The sequence below is a fragment of the Octopus sinensis genome, linkage group LG6 (assembly GCF_006345805.1).
Source record: "Octopus sinensis linkage group LG6, ASM634580v1, whole genome shotgun sequence".
Lineage (NCBI taxonomy): Eukaryota > Metazoa > Mollusca > Cephalopoda > Octopoda > Octopodidae > Octopus > Octopus sinensis.
This window is the reverse complement of record NC_043002.1, coordinates 55,001-74,130: the sequence shown is the minus strand read 5'-3', so window position 1 is coordinate 74,130 and position 19,130 is coordinate 55,001. Positions and strand designations below refer to the sequence as shown.

General features: G+C 38.0%; 1 protein-coding gene across 1 annotated transcript in view; it reads right to left on the bottom strand.

Annotated features, from left to right (window-relative positions):
• Positions 1-19,130, bottom strand: part of LOC115213503 (mucin-like protein) — a 144,616-nt gene that overhangs the window by 84,314 nt on the left and 41,172 nt on the right. Inside the window, exons 10-12 of the mRNA XM_036503530.1 lie at positions 15,337-15,448; positions 11,925-12,006; positions 4,119-4,235 (exon numbers count right to left, since the gene is read on the bottom strand). Of these exons, the coding sequence (XP_036359423.1) occupies positions 4,119-4,235; positions 11,925-12,006; positions 15,337-15,448 (311 nt within the window). The remainder of the gene's footprint in view (positions 1-4,118; positions 4,236-11,924; positions 12,007-15,336; positions 15,449-19,130) is intronic.

The window sequence follows — 19,130 nt, the reverse complement described above, 5'->3', positions numbered from 1 at the left end:
ACATGCATTTTCTTTTTATTTGCTAACAAACTGGAAATGAATGATTATTCTGCACCAATAACCATCTCTAAGAGGATACATAAAATCATGCAAAAAGAAAAAAAAGAAAAATCATTTTGTAGATCAGTTGGAATTCCTTCTGAAAGCCACTATATTTGCACACCTCTGTCACATATCAACCCGATATTGCTTTTGAATGGAAGCAAAGAATGCTGTTGCTTTTGACATAAACAGAGTCTTCATGAAGGACTGGAATGAAAATGTAAAAAACCTATCAATCTTTGAATGCCACAAAAAACTCAGCATGTGTTTGTATGATTTTCGTCTGCCCCAACACAGCAGGCATCTGCTAAGAATTCTTGAGGGTTTAGATAACACTTTCACTTTTTCTCTCGAACCACACACAATCTTTTGCTGACGATACAATTTTATACACATCATTCAATCTTCAGAAATACATTGTCTCTGAGTAAGTTAGGTTGTCCTCTTAGTCACTGAACAGAGATCTACAATCTACCTTGCAGTGAGGATTTGATCAGATTTCTTCAAAATGATCTAAACCAACACTCTACACAATCCAAACAAAATACTAACATCTCTTAAACATGGCAATTCAAACAATTTTTAAAAACCTCACATAAATACCCCTATCATTCAAAATGTTTCACAGAGGCTATATTTTCTTTTAATCTCTAAATAGGTGACGGTACTTTACAAACAAAAACTATTCCTGAACTAATGAGGAGGGGGGGGATCTTCTATTGGGTTACTCACTCTGTTACCCTAAAATCACACCCTACTGTTTTAAGAAAAGGACATTCTAGATAATGTAACCTTAGATACATTAAACCTGGAAAAAACAATGACTAAACGGGCACCACGTGAATACCATAGGCCAAAGGGTCAATGAATGAAGACTAAGCAGAGGCTAAGCTACAACAACCAAATCCTCTACAAACTAATTCTGAGGTTCATCTATCAAGAATTCCACTGCTGTTCACGGCTCGGAATACAAAACCACTGCCATCATTTATACTTGATGTCTACAATTCTTATATGCAAGAAAATGTCTCCTTTACCAATCTTATAAACAATGATTGATTCCTTTCTGCCTCTTTACTAATAACTGACAAATAGACTTTAAAGTCTTTAAACTTGTATTTACTCAACTCTTCCTCTCCTTATTATTAACATCTCTAAAATTCATCTCTTCTCATATTTTCTTTCTATTACTAATTCCAATTAACAAGTTTCAAATCGTCAAGTGTTCTTTGTAAATATAAAAAACTTTCTACTAAATAATAAAATCTTCCCACTTCACAAAAAAAATCTACTTTGTCTTAATTACCAATTAAATAAGTGACTTTAGTGCAATGATTTTACAAAAAAGTAATTGCATTTCTTTTAGTCCCATTCGTTTATTTACAGTATTTAGTAAACAGTATATAACATGGCACAGCCATTGTACTGTCAAATGAACTATGAGAGCAGTTTCAGACTAATTTTTATAATTTTTCACTCTTGTATTTTTGATTATCATAATTATTACTAAAAGTGCCAAAAAAAGCTTTTGAAAATCAAATTTCCTCCTCCTCCTCCTCCAACAACAGCAACAGCAAAAACAACAACAACAACAACCACCATCATGATCATTATCATCATCATTTAATGTCTGCTTTCCATGCTGGCATGGGTTGGACAGTTTGACTGAAAACTGGTAAGTCGGAGAGCAGCACCAGGTTCTGATCTCATTTGGCAAGGTTTCTACGGCTGGATGCCCTTCCTAATGTCATCCACTTCAAGAGTGTAGTGGGTGCTTTTTACATGCAATCAGCATGGGTGCCATTGACCTGATATTGGCACCAGCCATGACTACAGCCTCACTTAGCTTGACAGGTCAGTACAAGCACAGTATATCACCAAGAGTTTTGGTCATCTCTCACTGCCTCCATGAGGCCCAACACTCAAATGGAGCTTTTTACGTGCCACTAGCATGGGTGCCAGTCAGACTGCACTGGCATCGGCCACGATTACAATATCACTTGGTTCAACAGATCTTCACAAGCGCAGCATATTGAAAGGTGCTTTTAACAGACCAGTTGTGTCACACTAGCATTGACCATGACTATGATCTCACTTGGCTTGATGTCACTGCCTCCATGAGGCACAATGCATGAACAGTGCTTTTTACATGCGTCCTCCAGCACAGGTGCCGCCAGTCAGACAGCATTGGCATCAGCCATGACTGTGATTTCACTCAGCTCAATAGATCTTCACAAGCATAGCGTATCGCCCAATGTTTGAAGGGTGCTTTCAATGAGTACCAGTTATGTGACACTGGCATTAGCCATGGCTACGATCTCATTTGACAGGACTTCTCAAGCATAGCATATATCTCCAAAGGTCTCAGTTGCTTGTCATCGCCTCTGTGAGGCCCAATGTTTGAGGATCGTGCTTCACCACCTCGTCCCATATTTTCCTGGGACTACCTCTTTCATAGGCTCCTTCCACAGAGTATGACACTTCTTCACACAGCTGCCCTCATTCACACACATCGCATGAGCATACAATCTTCTCTCACACACACTGTCTTGCAATTTGAAACACTTCAAAGCTTTGGTCCTCACAATGCCAAACATTGGCAAACCTCTTTTTTCTGCTTCCTTTCTGTCTCTTAACTTCCTTTCTGGCTATTCTGCTATCACCACACTTCCTGTCCTTCCAGGCTTGCTTCTTTTCTTTAATGGCCCTGTCAACTACATTCTTCCACCACCACGTTACCTTAGGTCAAGAGGGGACTTTGCATCAACAACAGAATTGGTCAGTGGCCCTCAACAGGTTGTCCTGTAGGACCTCTAGCTGTCTTTCATGTTATGCTGTATCCTCCTCTACTACTACCACCTCCCCTCCCCAACTTTTCAACCATACTATAACATCTCTTATCCTTCACTCACCCAAGGATGCTGGGTGTGGCTCAGCACATGATTGTAATAAACATGCAGATTAAAAGTAACTAATAATAATAATGATATTAATGATAGCAGTACCAGGCAGTGGCTCTCATGGCTTCTGATCTTAACTGATTGGAAGTGTTATCATGTACATTGTTTTGTCTTGGTATAAAAGATGGCCTACAGCAAATATTCTGCTCAATACCACAGATTTGCTTGTCAGTTGTTTGACCTTAACCAGTAGAGCATGTCCCTTAGTGGCTGGTGATATGTGCATCTCTGATCACGAGCAGAAGTAATGAGGGAGCATCACAGCCATGTGCTGAGAGGAATTCTTTGGGGTTTGAATAATTCACCTCTGGAAACATGGGTGTTTTGTTCATCATCCTTAAAGCAAATCTTATTCAGGGACATTTTGAGTGGGATGGGTTACTCAACCTGAAGAAAATTCTGACTGGTCCCCACCTAAGAGGTCATGCACTATTTATCTTGATATAAGATCACCATGTCATGCACATATGGTTGTGGTGCATGTGCCTGGTGTACCCTTATCAGACAGGTAGTCATGGTGGGTATTTGGGGCTTTGTATATTTTTACCCCAGGGTCACTTTGATGGCAAGCACTGCTGCTCTCTCACCCAGTAATAATAATAATTTAAGAATGATCCCTGACTTACCATTCATACAGCAAGTGCAAAAGATCATCTTAACTGGTCACTGGTTACACATATTGGGAAGAGCATTGTAGCTGGGGATTTTCTTTTCCTTTCCCCTTTTATTTTCTGTTTACTTTTTTTATTTTTTCTCTGTCTTTCTTCCCTTTTTTTTTCTCTATCACATGACTTTGTAAATGGACAATTTAGTGTGTTTATTTTAATGGCCTACCAATGTATACAGTGCATTTCTCTGCCCTAGGTGTCAGGAAGACACTCAGCAAGAAATGGAAACAGAATTGAAAGAAGATTATAATGAAAAACAGCAGCAGCAGCAGCAGCAGCAACAACAACAACAACAACAGCAACAACAACAGCAGCAGCAGCAGCAGCAGCAACAGCAGCAGCAGCAGCAGCAGCAGCAACAGCAGCAGCAACAGCAAGAAGAAGAAGAATCTTGAGTATAGTGAAAACAGAACTCTTAGTCATTCAGAAAAATAACAGATATAAATACCTCTAAATGCATGTTGTTAAAGAAGATGATGTTGTTTTCTTTTTCAAATATGTTGTCAGTATTATTCTCAATCAACACATTTCCTTTCTCACTTATTTCCAAAACTGCATTTTCAGACTAGATTTAAATAAAAAAATTTTTAATTCAAGAAATTCTCACAACTACCAGTGACATCCACCTTGTTTTCATTATTTTTGGAAGAAAATCTTTTTAAAACTTCTTTTGTAAACAAATGAATTAGGTGTTTGGATATTAGGAAAAAAGAAAAAAAAATGCAGAAATGGCATTTATGAAATTTATGTTTTAATGGCATGAACATTTTAATGGCATGCTCATTTTAATGGCACAAACATTTTAATAGCATAAACAAATACATCTCATTAAAAAAAATAAAACAGAATCAGAATGGCTGTTTGAGCTTTTTTCTTAAACAAATTTCATAGGGTTGTTGCCAGTGATTAATAATTTAAAGGATTATCTTTAAAATATTAATACCAAGAGAGGGAGGCAATTTCTTTATTGAAACAATATCATGACAGTATATTTAGATTATAAAATAATACTTATCTAAATTTTTTTTTTCTACTCCAACACATACAATTTATTCGCAGAAGCACTTGTTTATCTTATAAAGGAACATACTAATTTACTATTCTGACATTCCAGCAGTCAACTTTCAACTCCTGCTTACTTTCCTTTGGTTTTGTTTCCATGTTTGTTCAACCGCTCTGAAGATGCCCGTTGACCGCGGCTAGTCAACTGGGTATAGAGGAGACGAGCTTTGTTTAGGCGAACCTTTTCTACTGCCCCTCTCCATGTGGAGCAGGCAGTGCTCTCCCTAAATAGGGCTGCCTGGTCGCTCAGGATGCTGCCAAGTGGTGTCGTCACCTCCGGATCGACAACCAGGCGACCAAAGTCCTGAGCCACCAACATGTAGGGTTGAGACTACGGCTTCCAGTGACATCTTCCACTTTTGCCCCTTTCTCATCGCTGCAGGGCTTTTAGGATGGCTGGTCACAGAACGTGGACATGTCCTTTGGCCTGCACTAGGGAGTTTTTTAAGGTGAAGTGCAGTGTGTGCAAACTGGCCCCCACCCTTTAAGCACAAGTTTCATCTGCCATGGCCTAGCGAGCTGGGACGGTGACAGCGAGATCCTCGGGCCGTAGGTTTGAAGTTGGAGTTTTCCTCTCCTAGGAGGGTTGCCAACCGTGGCTGATGAGCCTCTCCTGCCTGTGCCATCCAAACCATGGTGAAAGAGAGAAAAGGATCCATGGTTTTCAGTAGGTGTATACTACCCGGTTGCCTAGGCCGGAGTAGGGGGTTAGCTTAGGGGACCCCACCCGGAGCCTTTGACTAGAAAGTCTATCTACAAGGCAGCAGAGCGAGATCAGGGAGTCACACCCATCGATAGACGATGACGAGGAGACTAGTTCAAACAACAATAAACAACTGTTCAACATCATTCACACATCTTCACCATTAAACATCTTCACCATTAAACGGGTGGAAAGTTTAACAGGAGCTGACAAGTCACAGGACTACACCAAGTTCCAGTGTCAGCTTTACTAAGGTTCCTATATCTCGAAACCCTTCCAAACACTAATTCATAAATACATATTTAAAAATCTTCAACCATGACAAGCCCTCAATTTGATTAAAATTAGTTTTAAGTTAGAGAGAAACGATTTTATTATTTCAGTAACAGCAACATGACCACCACCACCCCAACTGTTCTAAGCATAATGTTTAACACAGCAGATGAATTGATGATACTGAATGTGTCTGCCAACCTACAACATCATTAACTAACACACCAGTGACTGTGTGAAAGAAGTACATTTGCTTGAAAACGTTACGGTTGACAGGATCAACTGACACCAACTGCTACATCTAGGAAAATGTCCAGTCAATGAATCGACAAACACAGCTGTTTCACAGCGATGTCTGTGAAACAGGAAGAAGGGATCCTTATCCTACAGAATATTTAACCCTTCAGCAATTAAACCAGCCATACCTGACCCAAATATTCTACCTGTTTTAGGTTCAAACTGACTTTTCATACCCATCCCACTATGTCGTTCTAAAATTAAGAAATCTCAGAGCTCCAAGATAATGCATGATTAATTAAAGACAATGTGAATAAATAAGCATTACATTTGACAGAGTAATCTGAAAGCTAAAGGGTTCAATTTCATGGGATGTTCAGGTATACTGTTAACACACACACACACACAAAAAAGAAAAAAAGTAGAATTGCAAATAATACTGCAATGTAAATAAGACAAGCTCTGGTTATGCAATGACACAAGACTAATGGTAAAGAAGCCGTACTAAATACCATCAAGACTAATATTTTCTCTGGGCACATGAAAGGAGAGGAGGATTAATTCTACGTAGAATTCCAATCTTACCAACAGACGTGCCCCTTCAACTCGTGAAACTTTCAAACCTGCCTTTTGAATGCTTTATATGAATCAATAAATCACAATTTTTATTTCGAAGTGATTTAATAGCTATTCACTTCTTAAAGAATGCTACATACAATCTGATTCTTGACTTCCATATTAATGATCTCTAATATAATTTATTAGTTAGATCCTTTTCATAGCTTGTACTGCAGTCTACAATAACTGTGTGTGTGTGTGTGTGTGTACAGCCAGAGTAATAAAATTCATTAACTTATCAAAAGTTGTCTCAGTATTTTATAGCCCTGCTCCCCTGGGCACCACCACTTTTCACTCAGTCAGAAATGGATTTACTGTACAGATTTACGAAAGGGATTTACCAAGATTGTCAGTGACAGATGGTCATGTTTACCGGTTCTCCAGTCAATGTTACTTTCTCTTCAGAATTTGATGAAATCTTCAACAATCTTGCCTGCAGCCTTCTATCAAGATGCTCTCATATACAATCTTGCTCATATGAGATGAGGTTCTGTCTTCTTCAATTTCTTAGCAATTCGTACATTGAAGAAATAGATGGGTAAAAAACTCTTTACAAGAATGAGGAGTATTCCAGAATTTTTGAGATTTTTTCAAGAGAGGTGGTTAGAACAATTCTAGATTTTTGTAATTTCAGTGAATCATTACTATACAGGCTGGTATCAACAAGTTCCCAGACTAGTTCTACAGCACGCCGGCAGATGGCAGCACAAGGTTTCATGCACAGTGAGAGCTATCAATGACCTTCGTAAGGCAGTGTACTGAGTGACATCACTGTGTTTACTTTGCAAGTTATGAAATTTGTGTTTTTGTGATCGCACGTGTCTGCTGTAGTCTGCAATTTAATCTTGAACAGGAACAAAGAGCCAACAGAGACATTGAGCATGCTTCAGCAAACTTAGAGCAATGAGGCAATGGGTCATACACAATGATTTGAGGGGTACAAATGCTTCAAAAGCAGAAGAATGTCCCTGGAAGACAATGAGCAATCTGAAAAACTTGCTATGAGTGTCACCCCCAGAAATATGGTATTGTGCCCCCAGGGCATTAAACAGTCCTGGAAATGTTTGACCCCTCCTCATACATCTAATAAGCTGATCTGCCAACTTTCGTTATTCCAGATTGAAGGAGGAGATGGCTGCAACAGCACTGTGAACACGCTCTGCTAAACACTACCTGCCACAGCTATCTCGTTTACAGTCAAGATGTGAAGACAATTTGGAAACTCATTACGCAATAATGTTAAACTGGTCAAAAATGCTGCAGTAACTTAAGAAATGCTCCAAATTGCTTTCTGGATTAACTTGTATGGATGGAGCATTTTTTTCACTAAGCATTGGTTGATTAATACTGAAAAATTGAGTGATTTCTTTGTTGGATTTTACACATTAATACCAACCAATGACTTGTCTACAAGTAAAGTCATTGTTATCCTTTTTTTTTTTCTAGCTGTGTTTTATGTTATTAAAGTTACATTTAAGCTAAAAACATAAGTAAAGTCCCATGTGTACCAACAAAGAACAGAAAATATATTTACTTTGTAAAAAATTAAACAAGCAACGAACAGGACCTTTACATAGGCAGTTCTATGTTCCTGGATTGTACTCTGAGTTCAAATCTTACCAATGTCAAGTTAGTCAGTCAGCTTTTTGGGGTTGATAAAGTTCCAAAGAAGCAATGGGCTTGGTTTAATTATCTAATGCCCCTTCGTGTTTAGATGGGAAAAAATATTATTGCTGCTACTGTTGTTGTTGTTCTGAAAACTCTCAGCTTATTTTGCTGGGTATGATGGAAAGTGTCAGCTGTCCACAGTCAGCAGACTAAGGTGGCACTTGTTTACTGGTCAGGCTTCAAGAACCTTGTGAAAAATTTGTGCAATTGCAAACAATGCTGATTTTTCTTTGCATTCTATCTTAACATTTGCACCAATCTTTTCAAGTCATGTTGGTAGTTGCCAAACATGCCAATTACTACTGGTATCATGTCTGCTTCCCTCATTGACCACACCCTTCATGTTTTCCACTTCAAATCATCTTAGTTGTTCAGTTTTTCTTCTTTGATCCTGTTATCACTGATAATCACTATGTTGATTATCATGCAAGTTCTTCCTTTTTTATTCACCACAATAATGTCTGATTTCCAATGTTTGGTCAGGTGATCACACTGAATTATTGCGTCCCACACACAGGATTTTGCAATCTTCATTATTGGTGACCCCTTCTGGGGTTTTCTCATACCACGTGTTTGCTCTTTGTAGGCTGTGATTTCCACAGAGCTCCCAATGGATCATCCTTAACTACATTGTCATTTTGTCTTTTGTAATCATATTATGCCAATTTCAGGCAGTCATTAATGTACCAAATAATCACTTCTTGTAAACTGTAGAAATATGTTCTTTTCAAACCTTGAGGACTTTGCAGAGATTCCTTGCACTACCACCAAGTAACGCTGCTTTTGGGAAATTCTCTATTTTCCTTTTTTATGTCAATCTTTTCCAGCCAACTTTCAATCTCTTTGCTCTCTATACCTCGGGCACCAACAATTATTTGCACAATATACACTATTTACATTGCCCATAGCCTTTTGGTTTCTTTCTTTAGAGTTTCAAATCTCATCAATTTTTCTCATTTTGCCATGGTTCTGCTGTTCCCAGGGCAACAGTGTTTATGGTCTCACATCTTTATTGTAACAAGGACTCCTACAATAATGGGAAGCAGTTTCAATTTAAAATACCATATTTTTTTGTTTTTCAATTTCCAGGTTCTTGCATTTACTGATCTTTTCAAATTCTTTGATATATTCTTATCAGGGAGGACACATATCTATCAGTTTACAAGTATTTTCTTTCTTGTCTTTAATAGCCTGGATTATTCTGTCTGGAAAATCCCGGAGGATGGTGACATTTTTAGCATTGACCACTGGTTCAGAGCGGTGTTCATACCAGTTAGCAGGAGTGTTGATTTGGTAGTACTTACGTATTTTCTGATGTAAATATTAGCCTACCCTATAGTGACAATTTTTATATTTAAGCAGAGGACATCCCAAGACAAGACGGTCTATTGTTTCATCAAATTTGCTGCAGAATCTGCATTTTGGGTCAGAACCATTTTTAAGAATATTTTTAAGTAGTAAAAAAGCTTTGGTCTTGTGTTGCCAGTCTGCTTTCATTCCTAAACTCCTCAGCCACTGCTGGTTTGTTTCTTGGTCAATATAAGCATTTTGGCTTCAAAGAAGATGGTCCATGCAGGGGCTTTTGGGCCCACTTTTCCTTTTTACTAGTTTGTTTGACTGTTTTACTCACCTGGTAGCATTGGTTTCAGTTTTTTCATCCAAGTCAGGATTAATATCAAGTTCCTTTGCAAGTTTACAAGTTTCCCTGACAACTGAATGTGCCCTAGTTAAGTAGCTGTTCATTTTTATAGTGGCTGTTTTAAGGTAGAATCCTATATGCATCATTCCTCTTTTTCTTCTGCTTCTAGGTAGGCACAGGTGATCAATATCTTAGGGTGATGCAGGTTATTAATTGACAATAACTTTCTCAACTTCCTATCCATGCATTGAAATTCTGTATGATTCCAATTAATAATATTAAAACTGTACTGGACGACTGTGATTGCCAGGCTGATGATGGCTTCAATGCAATTCTTAGAGTTCAGTTTGAGTCTTATTCTCCTGTAGTATTTGTTGCTTATCTTTTCCTTCATAGTGCTATGATGTATGCCATCTCTTTCATTTATACACAGGTATTTATAAGTTTCTTGTGGGTCAAAATCTTCGATGGTAACGCTGATACCTGATTTAATGGACATCCTTTCTCTGAGCTTGCCTCTTACAGAAGTTGCTTTAGCAGACTTATCAAAGTCCACCAACCCAATGTCACTGCTAAACTCTCACACAGACCGAGTTCTTTGCCATTCATTGCAAACAACTTCAAATTGTCCATGTAGAAAAGATGGTTCATGATCTTCTTAATAATTTTGTAGCCATATTCAGTGCTGTTCAATTCATTAAAGAGTGGGATCAGTGCCATGCAGAAAGTAATGGGACGAGGGAGTCATCTTGAAAAAGGCGTTTGATGTGGATGCTATTAGATTGGCTCACTCACTTTCTATGGTTTATAAAAATATGTGTTCCATTTGGCCATACAATTTCATGAGAATTTGGAAATTACAGGAGAGATTATATCTATATCTATATATCTGTATATATATATATATGGAAGGACTCATATTAAACTCTGTTGGACTTTTGGATTTTACTCAAAGGATATTTGAATATTGCATATATACCATTATGCCTATAAAACGGATTTACAAATTCAATACCCATACATATCTTGCATCTATTTTCTTTCCTCCACCTCACTCTCTATTTTGTATCACATCTACTAAACTAACTATGACTTAATTTTTCCTCTCACACCATCTCCGATGAAGGGATATTATTAATAAATATCCTAGAAACAGCTGTAAGACCTATCTATAAATGCTCTAATATCTATACAGCCTTGGCTTTTTTTATCTCATTACGCAAAAAATTCTTATATATAAATGTCTATATATATCAAGGGCTTTGAGTACCCATTTATGTAGGACACTACCAAATACTTTCCTGTAATCGATCCAGGCTTTTGCTTTTGATGTAGCTATTTTCTAAAATCATTCTATTTTATGAGCAATTGGTCTTTGTACCCATAGGAATCCCTTTTTACATCCTTTTTTGTAGAAGGAGGAGTTCTATTCAAGGAAAGTGTATTTCTAATATCACCAAGAATGGAGCCTGATGCAGCCATCTGGTTCGCCAATCCTCAGTCAAATTGTCCAAACCATGCTAGCATGGAAAGTGGACGTTAAACGACGATGATGGTGGTGATGATGATTATTATCATCATCATCATCATCACCATGAAGGTGATAAACTGGCAGAATTCTTAGCATACTAGATGCAATGTTTGGCAGCAGTTTGTCTGTCTTTAGATTCTGAGGTCCACTTTGCCTTTCTTCAATTCAAAGTAAATAAAACAAGTACCAGTCAAATACTGGGGACAATGTAAACTGCTCCCTTCAAAACTGCTAGCCATGTGCCAAAAATTAGAAAGAATTAGTGTCAGAGGAATTTTTCACCTCCATTAATGATAATCAAAAAAAAACAATTTTTATTATTCTCACTAGAAGTAGTGAAGAACTTTGGAGTTTTGGATTCAAAATCTTCAGATTTATCTCTGAACTCTTACAAAAGCTGATTTTACTGTTTCTCAGTTTAGAGTCGAAACTAAAATAGATGGCGGTCAGTTCAGTTGCCCCTGTCTCCCTTTAAAGGTGAAAAAAATGCTTGTGTTGAATATAAATGAATGAAGATTTTTACCTTGATAGCAAAGGCTGTGTAGACTGGTATTTTTGAGAATTGGTCATTGTCTTCCATTTCTACACGTGCTTGAATTGTAACACTTTGAATAAAATAAAGAACACAAAGAATATCAGTCAACATACATACATACATACATACATACATAAATAAACACATACATGCATACATACATACATTTCTTTGTATGTTTCTTTGTGGATGACTTGAAACTTTATGCAAAGAATATGCATGAGATGAAAAAGAGCCTTGACCTGGTTACAACATTCTCAAAGGATGTAGGGTTGGAGTTTGGTCAGGATAAATGTTGCTATATGACTGTGAAAGGAAGGAAAATTGTAGAGTAGACTAGCAACATCTCCATCAATGACTTAACTGTTTCCCCTATATCTGATGAGGAATGTCATAGGTATCTAAGGGTGGATGAAAACATATCTTACAAAGGCACTTGTAACAAAACATGTGTCACTAAAGAGTATTACAGACAAATAAAGAAAATTTGGGCCTCAGAACTCTCTGCATTCAAGAAAACAGTGGCCCACAATGTGTTTGCAGTGCCAGTACTCATACCAACATTTGGGCTGCTTGGCTGGATGTGATGTAGACTGCCTCTACCTAAAACGAAAACAAGGTGGCAGAGGCTTAATATTGATCTAAAATGCCTTTGAATGACGCATCACATCCCCTTGGCGACATCTTTTAACCACCAACTGTCAGAGTGCATCCCTTGACCAAGTTTGCATAGATGAGGCTGATAACATCATAAAACTTGGAGATGCAGCTCCTTGAGCAACATTCTTTGTCTGATAACCGAGAAGGCATGCTCAGAGAAATCACACGGCTCAACTGCAACGTATCATCAGATGAAAAGATGAGCCTATATGAGCAGGAGACAATGCATGGATATGTCAGTAGAAAGCTCCGAGATGAGAGTAACACCGATCACCAAAGCAGTCTATCATGGAACAATAGCTGGATTACTACTTCCCACTTTGAAGAGTATGTGTTTGCAATCCAGGAACAGGAAATATCAACCAAGTACCTGATGCACAAAAGGGACAGAGATGCAGGAAGAGCTGTAAAATGAGACAACTGATGCAGACATTGTCTGGTTCACACTGTATCTAAATGCACTGACAGCCAATGTGGCACATGCCAATTCATACATAGCGGCCAATATATGAACACAAAACAAAAACTGGGAAAAATATTCACAAAATCAAATACGAACTGCAAAAGCAGAAATTTAATTTATTGCATCAAATGCCTGAATTGTGAAGAACCATATGTGGGTCTGACTGGAAATGTACAATCAGAATGTTCATGTGTGCACCGACAGCAGATTAGAGACCCAGATGTCTGTCAGATACCTTTGAGTAACCATCAAGCAAGTTGTGGTCAGAAGATATTTATATTTCCATTCCACAAACTACAAAATCCAAGAGATTAAATCAGAGAAAAGAACTTTATTAATAAATTCAAAATTAAGCTAAATAAATAATAATAATAATAATAATACTTAGAGGTACTATTTCTACTGCTACTACCACTAAGAACAACAACAATTATATTAAAGGTTATCATGATGACGATAGCAGGAAAATACTAAGTCAAGAAAAAAGTCAGTAAAAATAATCTTATTTAGGGTTTAAAGTTCTATTACCACAGTTAATCTTACTCTCGAAGTTGTTGGTGTTAGGAAGGGCATCAAGCTGTAGAAACTGCCAGATCAAGATTGAAGCCTGGTGCAGCCATCTGGTTCACCAGTCCTCAGTCAAATCGTGCAACCCATGCCAGCATATAAAGCGGACGTTAAACGATGATGATGATGATTAAGCATAGCTACTAGAATAAGAACTAGCTGGGAAATGAAGTTCAGAGATCAATTATGTTTGTCGGTGACAAAGTGACTCTCCTTAGAGTGGAAGGCAGATTGTGTGATGCTTTTGTATGAAGAGCTATGCTACATGGCAGTGAAATACAAGCTGTAAATACAGAAGACAGGCAAAGTCTTGAAAGAGAGGAATGCAGTATGCTGCATTGGATGTGCACTGCCAGTGTGCATGTACAGCAATGTATAAATATGTTGAGAGAAAAATTGGGCGTAAGAAATATTAGATATAGTGCTCAAGAGAGAAGACTGTGTTGGTATGGTCATGTGATGCGAATGGAGCCTGTGGAAGAGGAAGACCCACGAAGATGTGGGATGAAATGGTGAAAAATGCTCTAATGTTGAGCCTCATAGAGGAGATGACAAAAGAACCAAGATGATTGATATTTTGCTTAAGAAAACCAATGCATCTAAGTAAAAATGAGGCCCTAAAGGCTATTTATGTCTATCCCTTACAAACCTCCCCACAACTCATCTTCCTAACCCTAACCCCTACATCCAACTGTGTTCACCTCTCCTCCATCTTCTACTCTCCTTTTGCAATCTCATGAGCTTACCCACCCACCTTATCCAATCCTTCACTTATATCTCCTTCCATGTAAGTTGAGGATATGCACTGACACATCTTCACCATCTTCTCTCTCTCTCTCTTCTCCTCTTTTCTTTCCCTTTTCCCGGTGGAGGTGGGCATGTCTCAGCTCTACTGATGACAGACACTTGTTTCTGTCCCTCCCATCACTTGGCACAAAGTCACCGCATTCAATACCCTAACCCTGCTCAGTTTAGAGGTTCTGTCTTGCAAGGTACTTAGTGACTCCACTGGTGCTGGTGCCATGTAAAGTGGTTGGCATTAGGAAAAGTGTCCAGCTGTAGAAACCATATCAAAGCAGACAATACAGCTTGGCTTGCCATCTCCAGTCAAACCATCCAAACCATGTCAGCATGAAAGGTGAGTGTTAATGGTGGTGATGAAGAGAGAGAGAAACAAATGCCTAAAGGAATCTAAAACATAGGAAATCAGTAGAAGTCACATTAAGAGATAATACTTGCTGTGAGGTTTTACTGATCTAGGGTTTATATTCCTTTATGTATTTGTTCCTCTCAATATGTTGTCATCATCATCGTTTAGCGTCCGCTTTCCATGCTAGCATGGGTTGGACGGTTCAACTGGGGTCTGGGAAGCCAGAAGGCTGCACCAGGCCCAGTCTGATCTGGCAATGTTTCTATGGCTGGATGCCCTTCCAAACGCATTGAATTTATAAACAACAGGTATCTGATTCAATACCTGTGATTCACCTCTCTATCCTTTTATTCTAATATACATGAAACCAGTTTAATCAATACATTGTCAACAGCTGATTCTTATTAAGGCGGTTGCCACATCTTTACATTTAAAGCGGCACCTGAAGCTGAAGTTTAGACATGAGTTCAACCAAAGAATTAATTGTAGGTATCTATTATTTTACATCATGTTACACACACACACACGCACACGTATATATATATAGGAAGGTAACTTACCTTGTGTCAAACCATGGAGCTTTAACCGTTAATAACGTATATTCTCCTGCGCCATAAAAACTATACCACTTCTTGTTTATCATCTTGAAAACCAAGGGGTCTAACACAAATACTGTAGTTTGATACAAAAGAAGAGATACATTTAAAAAGAGATACATTTCAAGTCACAATTTATATGCCACCCCTTCTATACATCCATCAATCCATGAATATTAATATCTTGACACATACTCCAATTATCTCCATATCAAACAACAGCATCTGGCCACAAAAGATGCCATCAATGTGAAAAACTTTCTTCTCTCATACAATGCTCATTGTCATTTCCAAATATTCACCACCTTTCTCTTTTACTGGTTTCAGTCATTTGACTATGGTCATGCTGGAGCACTGCCTTTAGTCGATCGAGCAAATTGACTCCAGGACTTATTCTTTGTAAGCCGAGTACTTATTCTATTGGTCTCTTTTTCCTGAACCGCTAAGTTACAGGGACGTAAATACACCAGCATTGGTTGTCAAGCGATGTTGGGGGAACAAACACAGACACACAAACATATATACATACACACACACACACACACACACACATATATATATACATATACACGACGGGCTTCTTTCAGTTTCTATCTACCAAATCCACTCACAGGCTTTGGTTGGCCCATGGCTATAGCCGAAGACACTTGCCCAAAGTGCCACGCAGTGGGACTGAACCCAGGACCATGTGGTTCGTAAGCAAGCCACTCCTACGCCTCATACAAGTTTCAGATATTTGCACATCCAGATTAAGCATGGTTCTTACCATGCTTAGAATGATCACTGCAGAGAGCAATTCTGGTCGTAGAAACTATACTTGTAGAAACTCCTCACACATTTTTCTGCTACTTATGAGAAGGGTACACACACACACACACACATATATATATATACATATACACGACGGGCTTCTTTCAGTTTCTATCTACCAAATCCACTCACAGGCTTTGGTTGGCCCATGGCTATAGCCGAAGACACTTGCCCAAAGTGCCACGCAGTGGGACTGAACCCAGGACCATGTGGTTCGTAAGCAAGCCACTCCTACGCCTCATACAAGTTTCAGATATTTGCACATCCAGATTAAGCATGGTTCTTACCATGCTTAGAATGATCACTGCAGAGAGCAATTCTGGTCGTAGAAACTATACTTGTAGAAACTCCTCACACATTTTTCTGCTACTTATGAGAAGGGTACACACACACACACACACACACACACACACAGAAATCATCATTACTGTGGCACCATTACTGGTGAGGTGAAAAAGAAAAAGTATAAAGTTATGTGTGTGTGTGTGTATATGTGTGTGTGTGTGTATACATGCTGGTGGCCAGTCACTTGAACAGGGCTTGTGTCATATTATCATATTGGTGTTTATTATAACTATATTGCTCGAGTCAATTAAACATAATGAAATTTATTAAAATTTGAATCTTTTTTTTTTCTCAGTGGATAATTCAGAGAAGTCATAATGGCAAATACTTTCATTTCTGATTCAAGAAAAAGTGTGTTAAATGGATACTGGGAATGTCTAAATGAAACATGGCACTCAAGTCTCAAAGTGATAAAACAATTTAGCACATCAATGAGAAAACTGATGCCACTAGTTCAATTCTGAATATACCTAAAATTGGTCGACTGAAACCAGTTCACACAAATTTTGCTGAAGAATTTTGTTCATGGTTTAAAAAAGTCCACCAGAAGAGCTTCAGCAGAATCAAACATTTCATAAAGCTCGAGTCTATGAATTCTGGGACTGAATGGGTTGAACACTTTTCATTCATGACAACTTGGTTTATTGGAGCATGACACAAACATGTGACAGCAATTTAGTGAGAGAATGAAAACAGAAGGAAATCCAATCCTTTTAGATAACATTGTGTCAATCAATCAGTTTTTCTTCTTCTTCTTCTTCTTCTTCTTCACATTATCAAGTCTTGTTAACAAATGTAATTGTGTTAATTGGTGAGAGCAGACATTTACCATTAACACAACAACTAAATCAGTCTGGTGTCACTCAGTGTTTGGGGTAATATGTTGAGTTCTTGTGTTTTAGGCCCAATTGTTTTTATGCAGAAGTCATATGATTCATATCCTGAGATTGTAATGAATGGAACTTAATTAAGATGAACCCTCTTTCCAACTAGACACTCCAATTCCATTCTGCATTATTCAAGAGAAAATGGATCAACTGAAGAAGCCGAATTCATTGGGCAACAAGTTTAACCAAAATAGATTTTTTTTAATTTTCTACAGAGTACTCAACAACAATGAAGTACAGGTGCTACATAAAATGCACCAAGTCCACTCTGTGGAGTGGTTCACATTAGGAAGGGCTTCCAGATGTAGAAACTATGCCAAGACAGAAAATAGAACTTGGTGTGGCTCTTAGTCTTGCCAGTTCCTGTCAAACCACCCAACCCATACCAGCATGGAAAATGGATGTTAAATGATGATGATGATGTTGGTAATTCAAAAAATTATGTCAGAAATAGATTTCAAGATGTTACTGGAGAAAGAAACTTGCACAGAAATGTCAAAGCATGAAAGGTGGACTTCAAAGCTGTGTAAATTGTGAGGGACAACAGCTGGAATAACTGAGTTGATTACATTTTCAGTGCTTTTGTAATGAACTAATTTTTTGAAATTTATTTTTATTACTGTATGTAAAAAAAAAAATGAATATAATTATATAACTAGTGTCAAAATATACATAATCATAAACTGTTCATCTAGTTTCAATGCAGCTTGTATATATAAAATAAGTGAGAAGTTTGCTTAGTAGGCACATAGGACCACTTGAAAATGAATGTAAGGGAATGATGAAGAAGGCAAAGTATGTTTTCGTTGATATTAGAATGAAAAATCTTTTCTCATCTTCCCAACTTAATCAGTGCTCTCCAGTTATCTGTCAGACTCATCTTTATTAACTTTCAATAATATATCTTGTCCCTTCTGCTTAATTTATATTCAGTATAAGCACTATTGTCATCTAAGCTAAGGCCTTTGCCATCAATTTAACCTTCATCGTATATCATGAATAAATAATTCCAGTGAATGTTTCAGCGAACTTGAGGAAAACTTAATTAAGAAGTTGTTACACACCAACTTCCAGTTGTCCTCGAAACTAAAGGTTTCTGCCTCTTCTTTCACTTAGTTGTGATAATCTTAGTGATGAATTAGTTCTACATAGAGTTAGCTTAATGGGCAACCAAATATTCTCTCACCTAAAAGTTAGACCCTTCTGATATCATCATCATCATTGTTCGACCGTGGTCGAGACAATGGAATTTACTATGTTACGCCAGACTTCACGGTCCATCATAGCATTACGGAGGTCCTGTTGCTGGATGCCTGTATCCCTGGAGATTACATCAGGGTAGGAGAGTGTGCGCCCTCTGGTATTGCGAGTAGATGGCTTCCAGAGGAGAAGAGCAGAAATTACTTCTTTTTCAGTTCTACAACAATGTCCAGCAAACTGGACTCTCCTACCTTTCACAAGAGATGACACAGGTAATTTCCCATATATTTGCATTTTGGTTAGATGGCGCTTCCACGAGAGATTTTGAGCTCTCATAAGGAGGCGAGTGTAGGTTCCATCCAACCGCCTCTCAAGATTCTTTGATAACGTCCAGGTTTCTGAGCCATATAGTAGAATTGGTTCGACTGTGGCTTTGAATATTTCAAGTTTGAAGTCTCTACTTAGATTTGATGACCAGATCTTATGCATGTCATTACAGGCTGACCAGGCCATACC